The 27917-nt window shown below is 51.1% G+C and overlaps 1 protein-coding gene across 1 annotated transcript; it reads right to left on the bottom strand.

The window, feature by feature from the left end:
• Positions 1-431: 431 nt before the first annotated feature.
• LOC133358407 (rac GTPase-activating protein 1-like) lies at positions 432-22640 on the bottom strand. Its single transcript, XM_061576733.1, has 17 exons — positions 22579-22640; positions 18827-19001; positions 18299-18501; positions 17689-17828; positions 17175-17253; positions 16561-16608; positions 15207-15284; positions 14649-14793; positions 13165-13256; positions 11867-12031; positions 11642-11737; positions 10487-10688; positions 8300-8402; positions 7280-7412; positions 6547-6661; positions 5499-5613; positions 432-5279 (listed from the first exon to the last, which is right to left on the bottom strand). Exons 2-17 carry the CDS (start codon positions 18909-18911, stop codon positions 5198-5200), a joined length of 1881 nt encoding a protein of 626 aa, XP_061432717.1. The 5' UTR covers positions 18912-19001; positions 22579-22640; the 3' UTR covers positions 432-5197.
• Between the last annotated feature and the right edge of the window lie 5277 nt (positions 22641-27917).

Raw genomic sequence — 27917 nt, 5'->3', positions numbered from 1 at the left:
AGTTCTCAGCTGGTTAAACCACAAAGTTAACATTTAGTCAGCTCCATCAATGTAACCACAAACAGGACCATCACAAACACCTTCATCAACAGCATTAATCGTTACCATCAACATCACCACCATCATGACAAACACCATCATCCATTGCATTACAATCACTACCATCACCATCTTAACCAACATTATACTTCACCAACATCATGACCATCACAACCATCACCATCATCAATAGCATTACAATCACTATCATCAACATCATGACCACCATCATAATCATCACAACAAACACCATCGTCATCAATCGCATTATGTACAATCATCGCCATCACCATCTTAGTCCCGATTTACAAACTCCCATCACCAAAACCAATCAGCACCAACACCACCAGCACCACCACCAAAAGAAGTCTCAGGAAGCATTGCCGTTAATTATTGTATGCAGCTTTACTCTCAGGATTCCACAAACAACGCAATCGCTACGAAGATATTTCTCACGACACGTGGCAGGCAGTAAGTAATATAGAAAATATATGGAGTATAGAAAAAAACAGATAATCACTAAGGTATATCATGGTTCACAATACAACATGACATGTCGCGGAATGGCGATCATCACTATCAGTCCCATGAAAATGAAATCGAATTTCGCATTTCAATAATGTTTTATTGTTTCCCACCTATTGAGGATTTCCGGTGCCCACAGAGATATTTACTTGCACGGTTACTTAGCTGCTACCGAATAGTTTGCTCCAAAAAGAACCCCCGCCCCCCCCCCAAAAAAAAGACAGGCATGAAACAGCCGGGCCCCCACCCCCCACCCTTCTTAAACCGGAGTCACTGGCGTCCGCGATGTCCCCCGCTGTTGCTGGCCATCACGACGAGGAACGGCGATGACGAAGGTAACCGCGACGAGCGAGGGGAGAAGAGGAATGCGAGGAAGGAATGAGGTCACAGAGTTTGGGAATTTTTTTTTAAAGATTTTGTACAAGAGTGGCGAGCGGAATGGTGAACCGAGTACACAGGAATGGAGAAAAACAACAACGGTTGCATAGACAAAGTGGGGGGCTAGCGACTTGTGGGGGGGGGGGGGGGGCAGAGGACCTCCTCCCCCACGCTACCCCGGCCCCTCGTTCCAGACCGTAATCTGGCGGAATGAGTTGATGGCGGCTCCGCGGGGAGTTCAAGGCGAGTCGACCGCATTCCGTCCCGCGCCCGACAGAGTTCGCAACGCGCAACGGTAAAGCGGACGAGAGAGCGAGCGAGAGACCCGAGGCGTCAGGCCACCGCCGCTAGCCAGCCTGGCCGAGCTCCGCAAACGCTTACCGAACCCACCGCTCAACATTGCCCTGCGCAGCCCGGGGCAACAATAACAAGCGCAGCCCACGTCTCCCAGATAAAGGCAACTTATCTCCACAAGGCTGGCCAGGACGACATCAAGGAGCAATAAAGTTTCACTGAATTCAGTCTCGCGATTAGAATTCGAGAACAGTTTGTGTTTCTCTCCCCTCCCACCCACATCTCACCGTCACGGAGAATGTAGTGATCACCCAGTGGCTGAAGGGGGGGGCCCTTAAGATGCACCCCCACCTCACAACGCTTGCGGTGTGCTGCACGGACTATCACTTGGGCGACAGGGTGGCGCAGTGGTGGCAAACCCGCGCCTCGCAGCAAGCAGGGCGCCAGGGGCTCGACTCCCGACTCGGGCACCGTTTCCTCCAGGCTCTGCGGTAACCACCTGCCATGGCTACACATACAATCTAACTGGGTATTGGTCAAACACCCTAACGCAGTACCCTCCTGTCAGCAGTCTTCAGACTCAGTGTGGCATTCCTGAGTTATTAAGCAATTGTCATAATTGGCAGCCCTTTGTAGATCCACTGCTGGATGAAGGCCTCCCTCCGCATGCCGCCTCGGTCACGGGGGGCTCGTTCGACCGTACTTCACCACGCTGGTCAGCTGTTGCGGGGTTTTGCCAAGTGCGAGCGTCGGGACGCCCAGGAGCGGCTCGGTTAAATGCTTGCCGCGGCCGCCGTTAGCCACGGCCAGGAATCGAACCTCGGGTTTGCGAGATTCATAGTGGGGGTGCCAAGCCTCACCGTACCCCTCTCAGCTTTCACCCTGGTCCTATAACAAAGCGTAGGCCCCAACCTGTAACCGTTGAAGCATCGCGCGTCGTTGTGTTATCGCAACGCCGCACCGTCCCTCCTGTAGGGAACGCAGAAGCGATGGGCTCTCGCGTGGACGCGAAACGATTATGTAATTGACATTGCGGACACGCTCCTGCCGTTGATACTGCCACGAATGCATAAATTAAAACAAGGTCAAGCAATTGAAATGTACGCGTCACTTGCATTATTGAAATTATATTAAAATTTGCCCCAATTAGTATTCATAAAATAATTCACGCGAGCCAATTTTTTAAAGATTTTTTTTTTTGGCTGTCCGTGACTTTTGCCGACATAGCGAGCAATTGTGATTATTATGCAGTCCCTAAATAAACAGAACTGCGAAATAATGCAGTCAAAACTGTGCTAAAACTTACGCGTCAAATTGGGGTTTAACGTTCCGCGGTCAAAGGGGGACAATCCAAAATCCGCGGAAGTTCCCATCCTACGGTGGCGTATTTGACTTGGGCCCATCATCACCCCCCCCCCCCCCAGAGTCGCTAAAATAGTACCAACTTATGAGCAATCAACAGCCGTCACCCTGCCCCTCAAAAACCAAGTAACCTCCAGCCATGGAATTGTGGAACTCCCAATGTTGCCCCACACGTTACCCCACCTCCACCAAGCGACCTGCCCATCATCGGCTCGCGACCGGTGCTGGGTGGGACAGAGACACAGCGAGGCACTGGCGAAGAGACGAGTGGGGCCGGTTGAATGGGGTTCAAGAAACTCGCCCCCCACTGTTACAACAGCCAGCGGCGGGAGAGATCGTGTCGAACCGACGACCTCCCATCTCGGCGTGGCGCCTCGGGCCGCTGACCCCCTTTGCTCGCGTCTCTGCCACGTCGGGTTCTGGATGCTGCCGACCCGGCAAGAACGCCGGCGCGTCTCCAACGACGGTCCCTTCCAAAGCGGTACCCGAGCGCGCGGCCGACGTGCGCGGTGCGAGCGCGCTCGAGGTTTAGCGGCGGCGAATGCGCCGCGTGCCCACCGCGACTATTGGTGAAAAAATGCTCGGGCCCTCGGCAGGGGACGGTTCGACCACTCGTCTGGTTTGCTTGCGCCGGCGCGATGATTTCCCGACGGGACGGAGTGGGAGTCGTTGCCGGGGGAGGTTCCCGAGTCGATTCCAGTGGCAGCGAGGTGACCACGAGGCTGACCACAAATAGCCGTCGCGTGCACGAAAAGCCTCCGAGCGGTTATCTGTGTCCGCACGCTACGTTATCCATTTACCCACCCAGAGCACAGAGGGCGTCGTAAACGGCGTGTTCGCACCCACCGCTCCTTATCACCGCCACAAAGATCCCATGTATAGTCTTAAGAGACTGTTTCGGCATGTGCCGTTAGCGAGCAATTAAGGCCGATACGACACGGTGGGTGGCCATCACCACGCCCCTCGTCTCTCGAGGGGTGATGTTTACACACCACGCCAGGTACTAATTTGAGGCCGAGTCGACCTAGGGGAGGCCCATGACCGGTTCAGATAACCGTCACTGATGTTGGCCGGCAATCGAACTCGGGTCGCCGGGTTCGTAGCCCAGCGCGCCAACCGCTACACTATCGCTCCCCACAGCCAAGGGCAAATACACATACACATGCACTCGCTCACACTCGAGTGTCGAGCACAGATACGCGTGCGAACACACACACGGCGGGGGGGGGGGGGGGGGGTCACGATCAAACATGGTGTGACGCACAGATATGACGCAGACATAAACACGGGGGTCATGGTCAAACTGTGGTGTGTGACGTATGCATGCACACGTGTCCACCAATACAAATGGAAGTCACACACGCACAGGTGACACGCACCCACACAAGTTACTTGTGGTCAACATGAGGTCGCGTCACCTTCCCCCCGCCCCCCCCTCCCCGTTAAACCCGCCATGACCCCCGGTGCACCGCTGGTGGACTGACAATACCAGAGTGGGGATTGGCGGCGTCAAGCGGTTTCACGATGATGACCTCTCCACTTGCAAACTCAAGGTCCTTCTTTTTTTGCGGTCATCTGCTGTACACCCCCCCCAGACGGAGTGGGGGGGGGGCATCATCGACAAGTCGACGCGCGACCGCTCCACGCTCGCTTGCGTTGGGAGTTTTTGTTTTTGTTGCTGTTGTCATTGTTCCCGGGACAGCGGCGATACGACCTCGCTGCTGCGGTTCCGGTGGAAACTCCCAACCCCAGGGTTTGCCCAGCGAGTCGGTGCTTCATTCAAATGATGGCAGAGTATGCGGCGGGCGTGGGGCGGGTGCGGGCACACCACGTCGCTCACGTTAGTAGGCGCGATGCCGTCAGCCCGGCCGCAGGAAGAGTTGCGTTTCACCTTTTCTAGTTTCAAAACGGTTCGCCCAGAACCTTGTGAAACGCGAGCCGGAGTCACCACCGGCGATGTGGGTGGGGGGGGAGGGGGGCAAACCCCGGCACGGAGCGTCGCTCACCCCTCCCCACAGGAACCGGAAGTCAAGGAGCAGCGGCCGATTCTAGCTCCCGCCCTCCCCCGGCTAAAATTATAGTAAAAAATGCACGCAGACTTAAAGCTAAAATTACGAATCTAAAAAGCTCCGTCAACCGCTCTGGTGTCCAACCGGGACGCCGTCACCCCGACGGAGACAAATTACGGGAAAAACATTGCAACAAGCCATCGGCTACATGAGCGCAAGCACCAAGCGGCGGCTGCTTTTAAGGTATTTCCTGGAGTGTGTGCCGGAGCGGAATCTTGTTCCGGAACCAGACTACGCTCCAATGAATCCCCCCCCACCCTCCCGCCCCCACCCCGTGTCAAATCCACCACCGATTTTTTTTTTAAACCCCATTGGCTGCTTGCAGGCGTGCCGGCTACGGCGTCCGTGCGGGCCGTGTCGTGGGCGACGCCCCAGTGCAACACGGCCAGGACTCGGCACGAACTCGCCCTGTTGCAGGCCTCGCAGCCCCACCTTCAATTACCCACCGATGCCGTGGCATCCGGCGGTGGTGGATTGGACGGTGGGGGTCGTGAAAGCAGGGGTCGTGTCGGTTGGAAGCACGGAGCGGCTCACTTGAGCAACGGGGACTCAAAGTAATTTCCCGTCTTCTTAAGTGACGTCACCGACGGGGTCTTGGCACGGCTGCCGAACCTGTCGTGGGGTCACGGTGGGGGGAGAGGGGCGGAGATGGCAGAGGGCAAAAGGTCAGTCGGTAACGGAATTGACGATTAGCGGCGTCATTGTAATAGGGGTGCAATGACATCCTCCGCTTTTACGATTCGAGAATTTGTAAAAAAAAAATATGGGTTTGACTGCCGCGCGACGAACACTGTGGGTGTGAGAGTGCGAGCGCGTGGCAGCTTCGCTCACTTGGGGGTGAGCGTCGACTTGAAGCGCTGCGACAGGGAGCTCGTCGACGGCGTCTTGGTTGGGGTGGGGCCGTGCACCATCTCCGGCGTGGTCAGCGGGCCCAGCATGCTCGAGCCTGCACCACGCAAACAAGCGCCAGCGGCGGCGCCACGCACCCCACCGAGGGCTGCTAACGGGCACCCGTCTCGCCGGTAAACACGGAACACGTTGGACCGACGCGCGTCCCCACCACGCCGCCAATGTTAAAACTGTCACAGCCGGATCGGCCGGTCTCTTCTCCGGATCCGGGCGATGCCCTCCTGTGGTGGGTCCCGATATTGCACGCGAGGAGATTGTAGGTTGGTTGCGTATACGTTGAACTTTCACCCCGCACCTAGCCAACCGTCCTAATCGCAGGTTGTTTGTGAGCCAACACACAGGCAACACAAGAGGATCTTTCTGCTGCTGCCATCTAGTGGCAACATGAGATATTGTAAACAATGTTGCACAAGGATGAAGGGTCAAGCCCCATTCACTCCTTTAAATTATTACCACATTAATGCATTTAAATAAATATTTTGCTGGCTGCATGGTGACGCACAGACGAGCAATTAATATTGCCGTGAAGGGGTTAACGGCGACTCTACAGCGGTACCGAATGGTCACATTGCACTGCAGTAGCGCGTTCGACGCTTGGCGCACAGGTCCGTGGGCACAATCCAGCAGGCCGGCTATTACTCTGGACATATTCACCTTAAAAATACTACTACTACCACACACGCACCATCTGCTGCTGTGCACAGTGGAGGCGAAAGATCCCGTGACGTCATTCAAAACAGAGTGGGCCAGTGCGTGCCGGCGACACGGTCCAAAACATTTATCCGAATTTGAAAATATAAATAACAATAATTACAGCGCTAATTACTCGGTCGGGATTACACACAGCAGCATCGCCCCCTCCGACTGCAAAACTACCGCCGTCTACACGACGATCCCCTTGCGCTTCAAGGACGTCGCGAAGGCCGAGCGTGCTCAACTCGCGGCGGGTGTCGAATGGATGGCCGCTCACCGATGGGCGTGCGCTGGTCAGGAGTGCCGTAAGTGTCGTCGGGCCTCCTGCTGTCGCCGGCCGACACGAACTTGCTCCAGTAGTCGGGAGACAGAGACAGCAGCCGCTCGATCACCTGCGCTCGTGGGAGGGGCACACGGCCGGGAGTCCAACTCAGGTCCCGTATTAAGATTGACAAGGGACACCCCCCCCCCCCATCACTGTATTCTCTTTGTCAACGTACACAGGTGATGACTGCAACTGGTAACGCTTTCGGAGGGAGGCAAAGACAAAATCCTCCGTGTAGCCTGTAACAGACTGTAGAGACAAATGCTGCTAGAGAACACCTATGAAGGCCGGCTCGGTACACGAGGTGATGGGTGGTCAACACCACGCCCGGCCGCCTTTGTCTCCGCCGTGGCGATGTTTACACACCACACCAGGTACTCATTTGAGGTCGAGTTGACCTAGCGGAGGCCCAGGACCTGTTCACTGTTGTTGGCCGTGAGCGGGAATGAAACCCGTGTCGCCGGGTTTGTGATGTGGCGTGCTAACTGCTCCCAACACACACACTCAATCTCTTACACACAAAGACAAAGATCCCCCGTGTAGCCTTCATAGACTGTTGGGGCAAGTGCTGTTCGCAAGCACCTATGCACTCTCTCGCACGCACACACTCGTACTCTCGCACACACACACTTGCGCTCTCTCACACTCACACACACACACACTGAACCCCGTGTGCGTGCCGCACCGCTGGCTGGCGCCGCGTGTCTTGCAGCATGACCATGGGCGAGGGGTCGGCCGTCGCGTGGCCCACCAGGGTTGGCCCAAACACCCGCGCCAGGTTGTACGCGTCCATCTTGCAGTCCAGGCTCTTGGCCACCCTGGCCAGGACACGGGCAGCAGCAGCGCAGAGGGGCAGGCGGGGGCAGGCGAGGGCAGGGGAGAGAGGAATCATTAAACGTGGTGCGAAAGCAAGCGTAGTGCAACATACAAGCGTGTGTGCGTGCGTTTTGCGATTTGTGCTCATGAATGTGTATATGCATTCGAGTGTGGGTACAAGTGCGTTGGTGCGAGCATGTGTGTACGATTGTGCAAGACCAGCCTGTGTGGGCTCTATGGGGGATCCTTTGCGTGCGAGTGAGCGAGCGAGTGCATGTCAGCGAGCGTGTGTAAGTGGAGACGTGCGTGTGCGCACGTGCGAGTGAGCGTGCGAGCGTGTGCAAGTGGAAACATGCGAGTGAGTGTGTGCGTGCGTGCGAGTGAGCGTGTGCGAGTGAGTGAGCGAGTGCGAGTGTGTGCTTGCGTGTGCGTGCGTGCAAACGAGTGAACGTGCGTGCGAGTGAGTGCGTGCGAGTGTGTGCGCGTGCGAGTGAGTGCGTGCGAGTGTGTGCGTGCGAGTGAGTGTGCGTGCGAGTGACTGTGTGTGAGCGAGTGTGTGCGCGCGCGTGCGAGTGTGTGAGCGTGCGAGCGTGTGCGTGCGTGTGCGAGCGTGTGCGTGCGAGTGTGTGCGCGTGCGACCGAGCGTGCGAGTGTGTGCGTGAGTGAGTGTGTGCGTGCGAGTGTGAGCGTGAATGAGTTTGTGCGTGTGAGTGTGTGCGTGCGAGTGAGTGTGTGTGCGTGCGAGTGAGTGTGTGTGCGACCAAGCGTGCGTGCGAGTGTGTGCGTGAGCGAGTGAGTGTGTGCGTGCGAGTGTGAGCGTGAATGAGTGTGCGCGTGTGAGTGTGCGCGTGCGAGCGTGCGCGTGTGTGTGTGCGTGCGAGGGCCTCACTTCTGCAGGTGCAGCATGAGGAAGGCGAGCGTGTCACGGTTGGCCTGCGGCAGCTCGTCTATCGCCTGGAACATGGCCGCGACGCTGTTATCCTCGTCCGGATCTCTGTAGAAGCACGCAGGCACACACGCCGACACGCTTGCGAGTTTGCAAAGTTCATCTTTACATGAGTGTGCGTGCGTGTCTGCGTCCGGTTTCGACGTACAGCGTCTCATCAGCAGTCGGTCAAAATCGGCCGGGTTTTGTTTGTCCAGGCAGCCGCTGGGTTACGGATGGGTTAGGTTCCCGAGAACGATCCGTAACCCGAATTTTCCATATGTCCAAAACTGAACAATTTCCCACCAAATTCAGGAAAAAATCCCATAGCGGAAACAGTTACACCTCCCCTACCGTTTTCTGTCAGTGTTGCATCGCGCTGTTGTCCGTTTTCTATCGCTACCGGCATCGCATCGCTGGAAATACGCTCTGCACTCCCTACGATTCTTTCATTTCATTGAATATTTACCCAAACAGTACCCATAATCAAACTAATGGAACATATACTGTATCCAATTGTTTATAAATACCAAGGATTTTTTTTTATTATCAGAAAGCAGTCACTTCCGAATGTTATACTCTTTGGTTTTTTCGGTAAAGTCACGTAGGTTAAAAAAAGAAAACAAATAAATTAAATCACGACATTTCGGAGGCAACACAAGCAACACAAGCCTCCGAATGTTATTTTACCGTGCATTAGGCTAGGCCTAATCTTCTCCAATCGCTGTTGGCTGAAACCAGAAGCAACCCAAATGAAATTGTGTTAAATAAAGTACATACGGTAAATAACTCGGGAAAGAAACTCAAAATAAAGAAAACTAACAACAGAAACATGGGCGAAAAAAAGCGTTCTAAGCATAGAAAACGAACAATTACGTAACGCTACAACCATTTCAATTTACTTCAATCCTGTTGAACCTCGGGCTCAGTGAAGGCAGCGTTTTGGCGGAGCGAGGCGCAAGGCGGTGCACTTACGCCTCGCTCTGCGGTATTCATCCGCAACCTCACCGCGCTGCACTACTTGCGCTTATGTAACTAACGCAAACATCGATTTTTTTTTTACATTATTTAGGGAAGAATTTCCGGAAAGTTGGATTTCCATAAGTCGGGGGCCTTCCGCAACCAGGGGTCTGACTGTATTTGAATCAATGCTGCTGAAATAATACGAACCCAGAAGGTAGAGCGGCTGACGATTTGTGTAAGAGAAACTTTTTTTTCCACACGTGGAGAGCCGGCTGTATAAACGAGAAGTATAGTCTGCTAGTTTGTATGTGCACATGTTGAATTTCTTTCGCACTGTGCGTAGCCAATCTTGCTAATTGGAGGCTAGCACGACTTGTGGGACGGGCCGAGTGTGTAAAATGTGTGTCGTACACCCTCCTCCACCCGACACTGGCAATTAACAAAGGTGTCACGTGATGAACAAACGTGCCAATTGATTACTGCTTCATCAGCAGCACCGCCACTCATATTGGAGAACAAGGCACACGACGTCTAACAATTGGGCACGACCGTTCCGTCGATAGTTGCAACCAGCGTTATCAGGCACATTGGAAAAATTGTGAATTGTGCCCAACGACTATTTAGCGTTACAAATTCTGTCGGATCATCGTTACGTGGCCTAACTGCCTCTGCCAAAACACAACAAAAAAGCAACAACACAACAACAAATTACAAAAACAACAGAAAACGACAGATCGCACACTATTTCAGCAGGTGGTGAGATGTTGACTCCCTCGCCTGGTATACGGGAGGTGGTGGGTTCGATCCTGACGCCTGCAAAATATTTGGAGTTTGCGTGTCTCTCTCCCAGTGGTCGCATGGCTTTTTCTCCGGGACCTCCGATTTTTCCCCTCCAAATTTAAAATCAACATCAAACGTTTAGAATAATTGGCTGCTAGAAATTCCACACATGATGATGAGCCCCTTCTAAAGCTAAAGACAACATATGGCGAGGGAAAAGTGAACACAATCCAGCAGCTGGAATGAAGATTGTTTATTTGAATGTACACACGAGTTGAGAATTCTACGTGTCGTTTTTTTTGGTCTGGACCGCTGGTCCCCCTCCAGATTTTCGCTTTTAAAAAAAAGAGCAAATGGCTTAGTGGGGCTTTAGTTGAGTTGAGGGGTTCATGGCGCAGGCCCGCTCACCTGCGGCCGCCATGAACGTGCCGTTGAGCGCGAAGGTGAGCAGCGGCTCCTTGAGGCTGCGCAGGAAGTCCTTGAGGAGGCCGCACACCACATGGACGTCCTCCACCTTGCTGAGCACCGGCACGGTGCCGCGGCCGCGCACGAAGCGCTCCTTCAGCTCCTTCACCGTGCGGTCGCAGCCCGGCACGCGGTAGATCCCCGTCTGACGCCGTCCGGCACGGGACACAAAAGTGTGAACATTCCACCCCTCCCCCCCACCGTGTCGTCTTTGACAGACTGTCGTGTTGAGGCGGGTCGCTGTTAGCGAGCGCCTCTTATTAAGGCCGGCACGGCCGCGCAAGGGTATTGGTGTGGCTAGGGAGACACCCGGCCGATCTTTGTCATGCTGATGTTTACACAACGCTACCAGGCACTCGTGTGAGCCTAAGTCGACCTAGGGCAGTGTTCTTTACTAATTCTCAGAGGGAGGGCACTTTCGCCGATAAAACATCACCAGTGTGAGGTGCTGCCACACATTTGAAACCATTGGGGTTTGACAGCAGCATGATGGGGTGGTGCCAGAGGCCGCACTGAAGGCCACCAGGGGTCGCCAGTGGCCCGCGGGCCTTGCAGTAAAAAACACTGGCCCAGGGGTATGCCCAGAACCGGTTCTGACATTCACCCCCGATGTTGACCGTGGCCATAAATCAAACACGGGGCCGCTGGGTTCGTAGCGTGGTGCACCATCCACTGGGCCAACGCTCCCGAAAGTGGGAAACCCCCTAAGTACCACATGCAGAAGATGCCAATTGTGTCGCCCTCACCGTTTTCCCAACTATTTTGCATGTTATATCATAACATGCAGAATAATCTAACCGATTAAAAGCTAGCCGATTATTGGTCGAGTAAACGGTTACAATAATTGGATAGTCAGCTCTCAACGATAGGCTGGAGGGGGGGGGCGAGGCAAGGGCATGAATATCAGAGGAAAACAAGAGGGGTCATGTAGGAACAGGATAATGCAGGGGACAGGGCAAGGGAGCACAGGGCAAAGAATCAGATTAAGTAGCATGGCAACACAGGGGTAATGCAAGGGCAGGTGTGGAGGAGCGGGGCAAGGCATGGGGGGAGGAGGGCATGGGAGGGAGAGGAGGGGTGGCTGGGGGTGGTGCTCACCTCGTGCATGCCCTTCTGCTCGATCTCCCCCACGCAGCGGATGACGAGCAGGGGGATCATGGGCGCCGTGTTCGGCGCAAAGTCGGCCACCGTGCCCTGCAAACGTCGTCTTTGTTTTATTTTGCATACAAAGAACTTGTTTTACGTACCGCAGCGCTTTGAGATATTTCGACATGAAAGGCGCCTCGTGGAAGAAAGATTATCGCGACGACGACGACGTTTTACCTCGGCCAGCGTGAGCGGCGTGCTAGGCACGGCCGGCGTGCACGGCAGGGGGCAGCGGTCGCGGCACTCGGGGTGAGCCGCCGTGCGGCACTCGCGGCAGCGCAGCACCATCTTGCCGAAGCGGATGCGCCGTCCGCACGGGACGCACGCCTCCGGCTTGATCGACTGCGACGCACGCGCGCGCACATTCAGACGAGCGGGGAGAGGGCACCACGGTAGTCAGATGTTAAAATACCTCGCCTGGCACGCAGGTCATGGGCTCGATCCCAACCCTGACGCGTGGATATTTGGAGATTTGAAGCTTTCGTGACTGCAAGGATTCATATTCTTAGTTTTTTTCGGTAAAGTCACGTAGGTAAAACATCAAAATTAATAAAAATAAAATAAAACAAAAATCACGACGTTTCGGAGGCAACACAAGTCTCCGTCATCAGGTGGGACCGTCACAGCCGGATTAGCTGCATCAAGTGAGGCAATGATTCAAGATGTAATCCCTTAACAAGCAAGTTTAGGGGGAGGAGAGGGGGGGGGGGAGCTAATCAGAATGTGTTGCCTCCGAAACGTCGTGATTTTTGTTTTATTTTATTTTTATTAATTTTGATGTTTTACCTACGTGACTTTACCGAAAAAACCTAAGAATATGTATATTTGGAGTTTGCATGCTTCTCTCCCCGTGGTCGCGTGGATTTGTCTCCGGGTCCTCCGGTTTTTCCTCACACATTTAGAATCAACATCACGCGTTTAGAGAATTTAGCCGTTATAAATTTACACGTGATTAGCCACTTCGTTGAGTATCACTTGTGGCCAGGTCACTTTTGGAAAAGAGCTACGTAGCTCAGTGGGCCTTACCTGGTAAAATCTAAATAGTTTATAGGTACACACACGTCTGAACACGTGCGCAAACACAGGCACACGTGCGCCCAAGCACACATTTGTTCAGACGCTGCGGCCAGAGGTACACACATTTAACGCACGTATTCAAACGTGCACACAGTGCATATGTGTGTGTGTATTCTAGTGTAGGGAGCGGTAGTGTCTTGGTGTCTTGGTTAGCACGCTGCGCTATGAACCCGGCCTCCCCTAGGTCGACTCAGCCTCAAATGAGTAACTGGTGCGGTGTGGAAACATCGCCACTAGGGAGACAAAGGCGGTGTTGATCACCCATTCACTCATGTGCCGTGTTGGCCTTCATAGGTGCTCGCTTAAAGCACTTGCCCCACCAGTCTGTTACAAGCTATATGGGGGATCTTTGTCATTGTATTCTTAGTGTGTGAGCAGTGGGAGAGAGCGCCCCCTACCGTCTTCTGCACAAAGTCGTGCTGCCGCAGACTCCTGGGGGTGCCGTCTCCGGCACCGTGGGTCGGCATGGCCACAGACATGACATTTGGCTCTGTAGGGCGGCACACGGCGAGAATCGGTGAGCCACGGAGAGATACGCGGAAACACGCAGAGACACGGGGTGAGACAAGGGGGAGACAAGGGGTGAGACAAGGGGTGAGACAAGGGGTGAGACAAGGGGTGAGACAAGGGGGAGACAAGGGGTGAGATAAGGGGTGAGACAAGGGGTGAGACAAGGGGTGAGACAAGGGGGAGACAAGGGGTGAGACAAGGGGTGAGACAAGGGGTGAGACACAGGGTGAGACACGGGGTGAGACACGGGGTGAGACACACAGAGACACTGAGCGAGACACATTGAGTTACTGAGACACACAACAGTCAGACACGGAGAGTCACAGAGATACACAGACACGGGATGAGGATATGGAGACGCTTGGTGAGACAAAGACAGACGGCGGCAGACGGGAAGACACGTGATCATACACACGGAGACGCACGGTGAGACAGAGTGCGATGAACAGCCTTGTCTACTCCTGTGTATTCCAGCATCTTCTCTTCCTGTCCCCTTGTGTCCCTGCATCAGATCCTCATCTCCCCCTCCTATCCGTGCATAGTCCCCCGTCCCCAAGCCCTCTCCTGTTCGTGTCTCTCCCCCCATGCCCTCGCGATCATCTCCTCTGTCCGTGCGTCTCCTCCTCTTCCTATGCATCTCCTATCCCTTTATTTTCCCACCTCTCCCAGTGTGTTGCCTGGCAACTCCTCCTTTCTATTGAGTCTCCTCCGCTCCCCATACATCTCCCCTTGTCCCTACATCCTCTGATGCCCCCTTATCCTTTCCAACATCTCATCCCCTCCAACGCTTCCACCCATTGCATCTCTTCCTCTCCCTGCGCATCCCCCTGTCCCTTCATACTCCTCCCCACACAAGCCACTTCGTTGAGCTATCATTTGTGGCCAGGGCGCTTCTGAAAAAGACCCCAATAGCTGAGTGGGCCTTTACTTGGTAAGATAACATTTGGCAAGATAGATGACGACCGCTTGTGTTGCGATCGAAACGTCGTGAGTTTTTGTTTATATGTTTATATGTATATATATATTTTTTTATTTTTTCTATCTACGTGACTTTACCGAAAGAACCGAAGAAGATGAATTCCTGAAGTCACGAAAGTTAAGTCAAAATTTAAGATATAATTTGTTTAGTTTCATTTGTATATTTTTAAAGCGATTTGCTTTACGTTTCCTATACTTTGAACCTCTATTGTGTTTTTGTATTGTTTGTTGGTGTAATGTTCCGACCTACTCCAACTTTATAGCTCATCGGATTCCTCAAACACAAATAAATATTCTGATCTCTTCTCCTGTGTCCCCCCCTCCCACCGCTCCCTGTACGTCTTTTCCTCTCCCCGTGCGTGCGTGCGGCCCCCCCACTCCGTCCGGGCCTCACCGCCGTTGACGGCCGAGAGCCGGCGCCCGCGGCTGGAGCGGCGGCGCGAGGGCCGCGTCACCGTCTCGATGGTGGACACCGCCTCGATGGTGCCGCCGTGCTGCGGCACCGTCACCGTCGTCGTGGCGATGATCGACTCGTTACCCTGCACCACCGTCGGCAACAACAACGGAGTTCTCCCATCAGAACCAAATACTTTCACCGCCGGTTCATTCACGCAAAATAAACCGAGGACGTAGAATGGAGAAGGGGGAGGCTGGCGACGAACAAAGGCGTGCAATCGGTGGGCAACAGAACCACGCGGAACAGATGCACCGGACTCGAAGGGACAACGACCAGGGGTCGGCAACCAAAATAACAAGAGCGTCAATTTTTTTCGAATTCGGTAAATATCTCAATATTTCAAGAGCCGCGGTGCACGTGGTGAATACGAAGACGGTGGTGGTCCTGAATAAATGACGTCACGAAGCAGTCCTTAAAGAGCCGCAGGTTGCCGACCCCCGGTCAACAACAACCTGTCCCTGCATTCCCACAAATACGGTGTGCAGAAAAGCCGACCTTGGCCTCCTCGGAGATCATGCAGGAGCGCTTGGCGGGGACCGGTGGCGTCTCGGCGTGGTGCAGGCGCGGAGACTTCTGCGCAGACGACCGCGGGAGGGGAAACACGACCGTAAGTATACACAGATGACCACTTCTACAAATCGCTTTCTTTCTTTTTTCCACCGACACACGTGAACCGAGCCAAGCAATAGGGTCATTATAGCAAGTGGGATTTTTTTGGAAAAGTAACAAATATTCTAAGTTGATGCTTAGGTTGTTTAGCCATTCAATGGTGTAGATTGTAAGTTGGTGAACAGCGGGATGGGTGGGGCAGATTGACAGAGTGGAACTAATCAGTGCCACTGGTGAGTAGTCAGAAATTATTTTTGAGCAGCCTCTTGCAGCTATAGGGGTCAACGAAACCCATTACATCAGAGGTTCCAAATGAAGGGATTGCAAGTGTAGGAAGGGCTTTTATTCAGGGTGGAGAAAGCATGGCTCGTGATTTTTAGTTCTTTCATATGGCTGATGAACATGTAGAGGGGTCGGGAACCTTTTTGACTGGGAGAGCCATAAAAATCAAATATTTCTTAATATATTTCATTGACAGCCATATAGTATTTTTAACGTATAATAAATTAAATATGTCTTACTTTCAATGCGACTTCTGGTCACGGTATCCGTGACCCGAGAAATTTTATCTTCAAAACTAATTTCTGTTAACTTTAAAATGACACAGTATTATTAAGCAATATCACAAGTATTTTAAAATCAGTTCAAGACTGATTTTATTATTATTTTTGTATTATTATTTTTTCAACTCAAAATTGTCTGGGAGCCATATGCCGTCACCGGAAGAGCCATATATGGCTCGTGAGCCATAGGTTCCCGACCGCTGATGTAGAGCAACAACAGCCTTAAGAGCTGAAATGCCTCTTTCATCGCCACGGCGGCTAGGAGATGTTAACTACCTTGCCTGGTATACAGGAGGTTGTGCGTTCAATCCCGACCCTGAAGCCTGCTGAATATTTGGAGTCTTCGTGTGTCTCTCTGTGGTCGCGTGGATTTTCTCCGGGTCCTCCGGTTTTACCCTCCACATTTAGAATCAACGTGCATTTAGAGTATTTTGCTGCCATAAATTTCCACGCAATAAGTCACTTCGCTGAGCTATGATTTGTGGTCAGGTCGCATCTGAAAAAGAGCTATACAGCTCAGTCGGCCTTACCTGGTCAAGTAAAGAAGAGTTTAGTTTTAGTAGATTAGTAGGATTATGATGGTGGTGCAGCAACTCAGCCGATGACAGCGCTAGGTCAATACACGAGCAGCGGATCAAAGGGCGGCATCGTGAGGTGCGGCACACACACGCACGCACCCGCTTGTCTCCCCTACGCCCGCTCCGCAGCACAGATGCATCCGTGTCCTGGGAAAGGCAGCACGCCGCACGACAAAGCCAAACGGCGAGCGTTAACACGATGCAACGCGGAATAACGCAGCCACAACTGCTTAGCCACCACGGCTATTTTTAAGGCTAGAATGCGTAACCGCAATTTTGGGGCAAATGCGCTACGAACCCGGCGACCAATAACGGTGACAAATATGTTAACCGGTCTTGGGCCTCCGTTAGATCGACTCAAACCTTAAAATGAGTATGTCCTGTGTACCTCTGGCCATCCAGACTGTGACCTCCTGACTGTGTGTGGGCTCAAATATCCACACACACACACACGTGCATGCCAACACACACGCACCGATCACTGGTAAGCAGCATGAAGTTTAAAATATATATATTTAATTGCCAACATTGCCCCAAAAAACGATATTCTTGCGTTTTTGCGCTGGTATTCTGTGTGGTGAATAGTGGGATTTTATTAATTTTCTTAATACCATGTCCTTGGGATGGACACACGGACATAATGCATTTCAGGGACATATCAACAAAGTGGCCGATCTCGTATATCACCACCAAAGAAGCCATTGTCCACTCACCAGGTCATCGTCCGTGCGGTCGTAGCTGATGTCCGACGCCGACAGGATGGAGTTGGACGATTCATCAATGCGGGTGAGGCTGGCGGTAGGGTGGTACCGGTGGATAGGGTGGTGGTGGTGTAAAACCAGGCACACAGTGTACACACGGCACGCAAGCTGGTGAGTTTATCATATCCATACTTTAACTTAAATGTGTACAAGTTGCCCTCACGTTACGCGCAGCTTGAGCGATTTCGCATTGTTTACGCAGCGAAACTATTTAGACCCAAAATGCACTCTTATACGGTTTGATCACTCTCGTGCGGCTATGCGGTCAGACGTGGTAAAACATTGCAGGCAGTTGTCTCATGCTTTGCGCGCCCTTTTATTTGTAATGCATCAACTGCGTAAAGTGAGGGAAACTTGTAGAACAATCTGTCGGCAGGCAGTTATCTCAAGCACTGCGAGTGTTAGTCCGGTGGACCCTGACTGTTATTACTACGATCCTCCCCGCCTGCCCCACCCACGTGGTTACCGGTGAGCCTTGGGCGCGAGGCCGCTGGAGGTGCGGGTGTTGAGGAAGGCGAGGGCATTGCGTTGCTCCTCGCTCAGCTGCAAGCTGCAGCTGCTGTCCTGCACCAGCAGAAGCTCCCGGATGAGCTGAATCTGCCGGTCCTGGGAGCACCATCACGACGGCGGCACACGCGAGGGACGGTGAAGCGTCAGGGGCACGGGCGGAAAAACTTCGAGGTCGAACACGCGAGCGAGAGTGTTACCTTGCTTACTAAGTCACGAGCAATCAGTAATCAGAGCCCCGTTACGTTTTCAAAAGCAATCCTAATCCCTCGCTGGAACCGGGGGAGGAGGTTGGTACGAACGTCACGCAGCGGTGGTGCAGCAGTTTATAATGCACCATGCGCGACAGAACCCACCGACTCGAGGTTAAATTCCTGGCCATGGCTACTACCATCGAAGGCGAGCGATACGTCACGCGGTCCTGGCCCTTCGCCAAACCCGCACGGTTGGCTAACCTCCGATACGCAAGCTTGTCTACGTACGGTACGAAATAATTTCAACACGCATAATGCGGCAAGGCACGGCCGCTGTGCAACATTAAACACCCACGACTCGCGCACGGATCGTACCAGGCGCTCGCACTCCACCTCCGCCTTCTGGCGGCGCTTGATCTCCACGTCCACCTGGTTGCGTGCGTGCTTCAGCTTCACGTCGAGCGCCGCGCGCTCCGTCTCCGTCTTGGCGAGCGCCTGGCGGCACCGCCCCAGCTCCGTCTCCACGCCCTGCCAGCGCCGCCGCGCATCCTCGACGCTCCGCACAAACGCTACAAACTCTGCGGGGGGGGGGGGGGGGGGGGGGTTGGAGGGGGGGGAGCGAGCTGTCATTCTAGGCTTCGTGTTGCCAATTTCATTGATGATTTGGTGACAAATTGGACCACCATGGGTTGGCATCGCCGTCCATGAGATTACTTTGCCCTTTCTCATTAGAGTTGCACTCTAACTGCCACGGTCGATCCTCACCCACATACCCTTGTCCACCACAGTCTACCTTTACCCAGCAGGGTCAACCCCTGTCCACGAGTCTACCCTTGCCCTCAACCACGGAACCTTGCCCACCAGTCTACCCTAGCCAACACTCGACCCCCATGGTGGACTCACCTGGCTCGATGCCCATGGTGAGGATGTCCGTCTGCCGCACCATGTCGTCAAAGAGGGGCAGCAGGGCGCCCTTAACGGTCGCCATTGTCTCCTCCCGGGCTCGTCAAACACGGATGAAGGGCGTGTATGCGTGCAGCAGAGGGAATTCTACGGGCGGCAGCCTCGATCCAACGTCCTACCAGGAGAGTGAAGGTGCAGGCGCAACAATTCATCGGGAAAATCGGTTAATACGGTCATACCACATGCAGCGAATTGTGCGTGTACGAATGGGATAAGTGTAAAAGAAATATTGTTTTTTTAACTCCTGTGGATTCTACAGATTGATACCGCTCTAGATTCTACATTCAGCAAATGAGCATGAATATACTGAATCATGAATTGTGATATCAATGGTATGTGGGCTACTGTACATTCATATGGTCTGAGATTAAAAAACATAACTTTTACATATTTAATTTTATATCCAATAAACGCTGAATGTGGTAACCTGGACAAATGGTAATATAAAAAAGCTGACGATACATATTTCTGTTAATCCACTGCTGGACGGAGGTGCCCCTATGCTGTGTCAGTACTGGGGGCTATTCCCCACCCTTCACTACGCTGTCCAGTGCGACTTGATGAATATTCAGTTTTTTTGCTCGTTAGTTTGCACATTCCCTCCCTGCAATGCCCTGAAACGGCTGCCACCGCCGCCAATGTGACGGTCTTGGGCTGGTCGTCCTTGTAAAAGAGCCGCTTAACTCAAAGGGCCTCCTCACCAGATGGAAATAAAGTCTGAGGGCGAGGCCCAGGACTTGTTCACATATCAGTCGCCGTTGATGTTAGCCGTGCCTGGGAATCAAGCCCAGGGAGCTGGGTCAATGTTGCAGTGTGCAAACCACTGGGCCACCGCTGACCCATTCACAGTGTATATCTCATAGATGCTGTGCATATTCTAGGACCTTTATTATGATGGTTATAAAGTAAACAAATATCCTCCAAATAGCCTTAACAGACAGACTGTTAGTGAGGAGCACCTATGAAGGCCAGCACGGCACGCGAGGGGGTGGGGTGCCAGCACCACGCCCGGCCGCCTTTGTCTCACTCGTGGCAATCCTTACAAACTGCACCAGGTACCCATTTGAGGCAGAGGCGACTTAGGTGAGGCCAGGGACCGGTTCAGATAATCGTCACCGATGTTGGCCGGGAGCGGGAATCGAACTCGGGTCACCAGGTTCGTAGTGCAGCAGCGCGCTAACCGCTGCACACCCAAGAGGACATCATCCACTGCGGTGACGAAGCGATGAGAGCGGCTGGTGTGCAGATGGCCCGAGTGGTTGCATCGCAGGACGAGAGGAGGTGGTGATGGTTTGGGGAGGGCTTCGTCCAGCAGTGGATTGTATGTGACAGACTGCAGAGCCCCCCCCCCCCCCCCCGTCATAGAAAAATGGAATTTCCACCACAGGCTCAGGTTTTTCAAAGACGACATTCACACAAAATAAATGTGGGTAGGACAACAGAACTATAATCCTCACAACACAATCCTTCCAAACTTAGCAGCGTTAAACACGGTGAGTGATTAGACGGGTGACTGCTTGGGATTTTGAAACCGAGTGATGGTGACGTCAACCACGGCGCCTGTGCCAGGCTAGGTGCACTTTAAGGCCACGTGAAGTGTCGAAGGCCCGCTGGAAGGTCACGGGACAGACCCAGCAGGTGCCTTTCTGTGCCAACTTTCTGTGTTTATCCGCAAGGTTCTCAGCTCGTTGTTGTGAGCGTCGCTCCTCTGCCCTCCCACACAAAGAAAAATATCCCCCGTGTAGCCTGCAAGTGCTGTTAGCGAGTAGCACCTATGAAGGACAGGCGAGGGGGTGGGTGGCCAGCACCACCCCCGGCCGCCTTTGTCTCCCCAGTGGCGATGTTTACCACACACCGCACCAGGTACTCGTTTGAGGCCGAGTCGACCTAGGGGAGGCCCAGAACGGTTTCAGATAATCGGAAATGGAACTCGAGTGATCAGGTTCGTAGCGCAGTGCGCTAACCGCTACACCACCGCTCCCCCCACACGCAACACACGGGAGCGATTACTCCGCAAACTAAATAATAATCGCCTGCTGGGACTGACGAAACGGCTGTACGCGTACTTACACCATTGGAACCTCCTTTGCCAGTAGCAAAATATGATAATTGGTTGTGTACCCTTGTTGCCAGATAAAAGGGTAAAAAAAACAATTATCATGAACTGTACACACGAGTGGATAACACGAAGGGGGGTGGGAAGCCCCGTCATCCAGCAGTGGAATCAGACAAAGTGGTGCACTTGCTGTGTACTGTGTGCAATGTGTACTGTGTGTAATGTGTACTGTGTGTAATGTGTGCAATGTGTACTGTGTGTAATGTGTACTGTGTGTAATGTGTGTAATGTGTACTGTGTGTAATGTGTACTGTGTGTAATGTGTACTGTGTGTAAGGTGTACTGTGTGTAATGTGTGTAATGTGTACTGTGTGTAATGTGTGCAATGTGTACTGTGTGTAATATGTACTGTGTGTAATGTGTGTAATGTGTACTGTGTGTAATGTGTACTGTGTGTACTGTGTACTGTGTGTAAGGTGTACTGTGTGTAACTGTGTGTAATGTGTACTGTGTGTAATGTGTACTGTGTGTAATGTGTTACTGTGTGTAATATGTACTGTGTGTAATGTGTGTAATGTGTACTGTGGTGTAATGTGTACTGTGTTGTAATATGTACTGTGTGTAATGTGTGTAATGTGTACTGTGTGTAATGTGTACTGTGTGTAATGTGTACTGTGTGTAATGTGTACTGTGTGTAATGTGTACTGTGTGTAATGTGTACTGTGTGTAATGTGTGCAATGTGTACTGTGTAATGTGTGTAATGTGTACTGTGTGTAATGTGTACTGTGTGTAATGTGTACTGTGTGTAATGTGTACTGTGTGTAATGTGTACTGTGTGTAATGTGTACTGTGTGCAATGTGTGTACTGTGTGTAATGTGTGTAATGTGTACTGTGTGTAATGTGTACTGTGTGTACTGTGTGTATGTGTACTGTGTGTAATGTGTACCGTGTGTAATGTGTACCGGTGTAATGTGTACTGTGTGTAATGTTGTAATGTGTACTGGTGTAATGTGGTACGTGTGTAATGTGTACATGTGTACCAATGTTGTACTGTGTGCAATGTGTACTGTGTGTAATGTGGTGCAATGGTGTACTGTGTGTAATGTGTGCAATGTGTACTGTGTGTAATGTGTGCAATGTGTACTGTGTGTAATGTGTAATGTGTGCAATGTGTACTGTGTGTAAATGTGGCAATTGTGTATCTGTGTTGATGTTACAGGTAAATACCCGCCGACTTTAACGCTAATCGCCCTGGGGACCTACCGATGCAGACGCGGTTATCAGGCTAGTTTAGACGCAATCGCCTCGTATCGTGAATACTTGGTGAGAGGTGAGGGGGGGGTGAGTGACATAGTTGACATAGTTTGTTTTTTAGAATTGTTAAATTAAGAAGCTTCAAAGGCCCCACGCTCGCCTCAAACAATGGGCCGCATTGAGGCCTTGTGCCGAAGCCAGTCGGCGTCTCAGGCCTCGACTCGCCCCCGACAACAACAACAACGACGACGACCCGAGCACTCAGCCCCCCCGAGGCGGTAGCTTCTCTCGGACGAAGCGACACATTAAAAACCATCACACACAAGTCGAAATATACGTGCGTTATTTAAATTTTTAAATTGTTATAATTTTAAAATCACCTCAGGAGAGAGACGCACACCGGCAGCCACGATCGCGCCTTCCTGCCAGATTCAAATTTCCACAGCGACCAATCAGATTTGAACGTGGTGCTGACGTCACCAACCGCTTTCTAATTGCATTTGTTAAGGCCGTTTGGTGACGTCACTTCATGAATATTAATTAGCTCGCACATTTCGATTTAAAGCTTTCGTGACTGCAGGGATTCATATTCTTGGTTCATTCGGTAAAGTCACGTAGGAGGGAAATAATACAATAATAGAAATTAAGCAATTAAATTATCACGACGTTTTCGATTGCAACACAAGCAATCGTCATCAGGTGTGAAAACGACAGCAAGAAAATGTTTTATTTTTATTATTTACCTTTTTACGTGACTTTACCGAAAGAACCAAGAATATGTATCCATACATTTATTTATGAAAAACTAGCTTTACTAGCCGGCTTCGCCCGGGACTTGGATTATTGTCGAGGATTAATTTCATATTCCCTTATAATTCACTGAAAAACCATGAAAATAAATATATGCTTGCAAGAAAGAAAAAACCCGAAACAGATCACGTACAAGGGAACTAATACAATATTAAATAATGAAGAAAATGACAACCAATATTTTATTATTTCCCTTCTACGTGACTTTACCTTTTGATATGCAAATTATTTTGTCGAAGCGCCCTTTCCCCCCCTCCCAACCCAGCTTATATATGCTCCAAGCTCGTGTGCTGTTTCATTCAGACGCTGTCTCCCCGACAGACCTGGTTTTCACCTGAGGACGGCTGCTTGCGTTGTGGCCGAAACGTCGTGAGAATGATTTTATTATGTTTTATTTTTATTATTTTATTACTTCCCTTCTACGTGACTTTACCGAAAGAACCAAGAAGATGAATCCCTGCAGTCACGAAAGCTTTAAATCGAAATTTTACCGTAAGAACCAAGAAAATCAATTTTAACTAAATGGATGTTTTTCACTCAAGGAATTTCAACCTTAAGGGGCTGTCCATAAATGACGTCACGCGATTTTGGACGATTTTTTAACCACCCCCCCACCCCTTCCATCGTCACACGGCGTCACAAAAAGTCAGACCCCCCCTCAAATGTGACGTCACAAAGCTTAGCCCCCCCTCCCCCACCCCCCAAAAAAAAATAAAACATGCTTCAATCGCTTTAAACTATTGTCATTGTAGTGCGTATTTAATGGGGCGTCTGCACTCTGATATTGTAGGAGAAAACATTTACTTAAAAGTCTATTTAATTAAGTAGAACGTGTTGTCTACATTTATTTAAAATTGCACATTTTGATGTGACGTCACATTTCTCACCCCCCCCCCCCCTCATCGTCACACATCGTCACAAATGTCTGCCCCCCCCCCCCATCCTAGGTGCGTGACGTCATTTATGGACGGCCCCTAGGGTCACGTGGTCAGAAAGTTACAACAAACAACGCAAAAACACGATAGAGTGCAAAGTATAGGAAACACATCACTAACAAAAACACGACACAACAAGGGTGTATCTTTATCTTACCAGGTGAAGCCCACTGAGTAATGCTGCCGGTCGCAGGCCTCGTCTAGGTCGACTCAGCCTCAAATGAGTACCCGGTGCGGTGTGTCGTAAACATCGCCACTGGGGAGACAAAGGCGGCCGGGCGTGGTGCTGGCCACCCAGCCCCTCGTGTGCCGTGCGGGACTTTAGATGATTTAGATTATTTGGCTGCTATGGATGTCCATATGATAAGCCACTTTATTGAGCTATCATTTGTGGCCGGGTTATTCTGAAAAATTAGTTACTAGCTCAGTGGGCTTTACCTGGTAAGATACAAAAAATAGTTTAGTTGAATCTGTATATATATATATTTTTAAGTGATTTATTTACCTTTCCTGTACTTTGAACTCCTGCCTGTGCTGTTTGTATTGTTTGTTGTTGTAGCGTTCTGATCACGTGACCTCACTGGACGTCTGTGAAATAAAGAGCTTTCTAGCTCATCGGATTGCACTAGAAATAAACATTCTGATAGGTACTGGTCGCTACAGCACTTGCCCCGGCAGTCTGTTAGAGGCTATACGGGGGAGTTTTGGCAGTGTGTGGACAAGCACAGTTAACAAAATAAACTAAGCACAGAGATTCATATTATTGGTTCTTTCGGCAAAGTCACCGAAAGAACCAATCATCATCTGATGATGATTGGTTGTGTTGCAGTCGAAACGTCGTGAGAATTTTTATTGTTTTATGTTTATATTATTTTATTATTCCCTTATACGTGACTTTACCGAAAGAACCAATAATATGAATCCCTGCAGTCACGAAAGCTTAAATCAAAATTTAAAACACAGAGAGTTTTAATGGACAATAACAGTCGGTGATTGTACTTGTATACATCCTTAATAGAGTTTTTTTGGGTGAGATTGCGTAAATATATAAATGTGTCGTTAAACTCTCCACCACCCGACACAGCCAACTAGTAAGGTTTGTCACGGAAACAGAACGTGCCCAATTCGTCACTAGTGCAGCACTAACCGGTGTGTTGGAGAGCCAAGCCACAACATTTACAATTCTGAGTACGACGTTTCCGTCAGTAATTACAACCAGCTTCATCAGACGACAGACAGATTTGTGGAGAAATCTCCCATATCGTTCCTTAAATAGAGGGAGAGGTGTGATGATGTCACTCGTGTGCTCTTCTTGCACGAAGTGGGGGGGGGGGGAGGAAATTCATGAATGCATCTAAATGACTCTGGAATCTATTGGCGTTTGGGTTATTCACATGTTCATCAACGACCATTATTGCAATTGCGCATTATACAAACCCATGGTTTATTTTACCTCCTGTCGATTGTGTGCTGAAAATAATAATGTATACATTATTACCTGAACATGTTTCCCGATTGCAGTTGTGTAGTGTATAGTGTAGTGTATAGTAGTGTATAGTGTAGTGTATAGTAGTGTATGTAGTGTGTTGCATAGTGACGTGAGGCTGTAGCAGTTGTGTAGGTGTATAGTGTAGTGTATAGTGCAGTGTACAGTAGTGTAGTGTATAGTGTAGTGCATAGTGGACGTGAGGCTCTAACAGTTGTAGACCTTCGGTGTCTGACGCAGATTTTGAGTGACGCTGCTGCTGCCGCTTCTGCCTCGGGGTCTACCGTGAAGCCTTCAGCGCAAGGCGAGAGCCGTGAGGGTACGATAGCAAAGGCAGGCGCCACTTTTTATTTAGTGCTGCGGCGAAAGAGCCAACGAAGAGTATGGAGAGCCATGATAAAGGTTTGTTGTTTTGGTTAGCTCGCGTAAATATATAAATGTGTCGTTAAAACCCGCCACCAGCCGACACAGCCAATTCGTAAAGGTTTGTCACGTAAACAGAACGTGGACAATTCGTTACTGGTACAGCACCGCCGGTGTGTTGTGTTGGAGAGCCAAGCCACAACATGTACAATCCGAGTCCGACGTTTCGCCTGGAATTGCAAACGAGCTCCATCAGTATGGAGAGCGGTGGTCGAGTCGTGGATGATTTGACACAAAGGACAACACGAACGGCATGGTCGCCGCTCTGTCACCGTTGCATTTGAGGATGTTGCTTGATGATGGACTGATGAATACGCAGAAATATTTCCTAACCAAAAAACGCACAAGACCCCATGTCGCTTTGACAGACTGTTGGGGCAAGCGCAGTTAGCGAGTCGCACCAAAGAAGGCCGCTACGGCACACGAGGGGGGGTGGGGTGGCCACAAGCACGCCCGACCGCCTTTGTCTCTCCCCACAGGCGACGCTCACACACTGCACCAGATGCCCATGCTCATTTGAGGCCGAGCCGACCTAATCGTCACTGGCGTCGGTATAGGCCGTGAGCGGGAATCGAACTCGGGTGGCCGTGTTCTGAGCGCGGCTCGTCCACCGCTGCTACTTAATAAGCCACGCACAGCGCCCCGCATGTCCTCCAGCAAATTCTAATAAGGGCCACACCCACACGTGGATGATTGAATATTGCTTGTTGACTTATTTACAAATGGTCCGCTTCGGCAACAAATTAAACATTTGGTTTGTCCAGCCTCCACGATTATTGTCATCGTGGTTGTTTGTTGTTTGTTATTATTATTACTGTAGAATCCAGTAACATAAAACGTACAAAAAAACATCAAGCAGCGACAAAAGGTATAGGCTTGTGTTAAACCTCACAATACAGTCCTGTAACACAATATAATACAACCATGGTATGGGGGCGTTTGGGTTAGATCGCGTAAATAGACGTTGTCGTTAAACCCGTAACATCTATCACTCTTCATCATTGAGCTCACAGTACCCTGGGAGGACTCAGTAGATGAGGCTTATGAGCGAGAACATCTGCGCTATGCCGATCTAGCTGCCGAAGCACGGCATCATGGCTGGAACACAGAAGTCCGACCAGTGGAGGTGGGCTGCAGAGGTTTTGTGGCAACATCTACAACCAGACTGCTTAGAGACCTGGGAATTAAGGGCCAGAGCCAGCGTTCGGCAATCAAAGCTGTATCGGAGGCGGCAGAATGCAGCAGTCAGTGGCTCTGGATGAAGAGGAAATACCCCAGCTGGGCCCCAAAGTGAGAGGGCCAGGAGGTATGCAGTCAACAATGCTTGACTCAGGGAGGAGGACGCCCCTGCCATGCATAGTCCCATGGGATGTTGGCTACCAACAACAAGGCAACTCCTATGACTAATTGGGAATGGGACGCAAGCGTAGGATTGATCACCCTGTCGCTGGCCGCCTTTGGGGAGGGTGTATAGTATGAAAGGCCGAAACACCCTAGGAACCAAAGGGTCACTACTGACGATGCGCTCCCCAAATTTCACCAGGCTCACTGTTCATGAACTCTTGGAAGTGCTTGCACAAAGGATAGTAACATCTCATCCTGTGTTCTTTGGAATCTATTTAAGGAACGAAACGGGAATATGTCTCCACAGATCTGGCTGTCGCCTGATGAAGCTGGTTGTAATTACTGGCGAAACGTCGGACTCGGATTGTAAATGTTGTGGCTGAGCTCTCCAACACACCGGTGAGCTGTACTAGTATACTACACTATACACTACACCATACACTACATCATACACTATACACTAGTGCTGTACTCGTGACGAATTGGCACGTTCTGTTTAAGTGACACACCTTACTAGTTGGCTGTGTCGGGTGGTGGCGGGTTTAACGACACATTTATATATTTACGCGATCTAACCCAAAACACCTCTATTATGAAGGATATTGGTCGCGAAAGCCGACGACGTTTTAAAACAATATAATACAAACAATGGCAGTTTCCTTTCATGCCAACTTCATATTTTTAGGTCCGCCTACCGTGCCAGTATTCCCTCCAATGCAAC

Source organism: Lethenteron reissneri, chromosome 61, assembly GCF_015708825.2.
Source record: "Lethenteron reissneri isolate LAM-NWPU_2019-01 chromosome 61, ASM1570882v1, whole genome shotgun sequence".
Lineage (NCBI taxonomy): Eukaryota > Metazoa > Chordata > Hyperoartia > Petromyzontiformes > Petromyzontidae > Lethenteron > Lethenteron reissneri.
The sequence above is the reverse complement of the archived record's forward strand: the minus strand, read 5'-3'. Positions and strand labels throughout refer to the sequence as shown.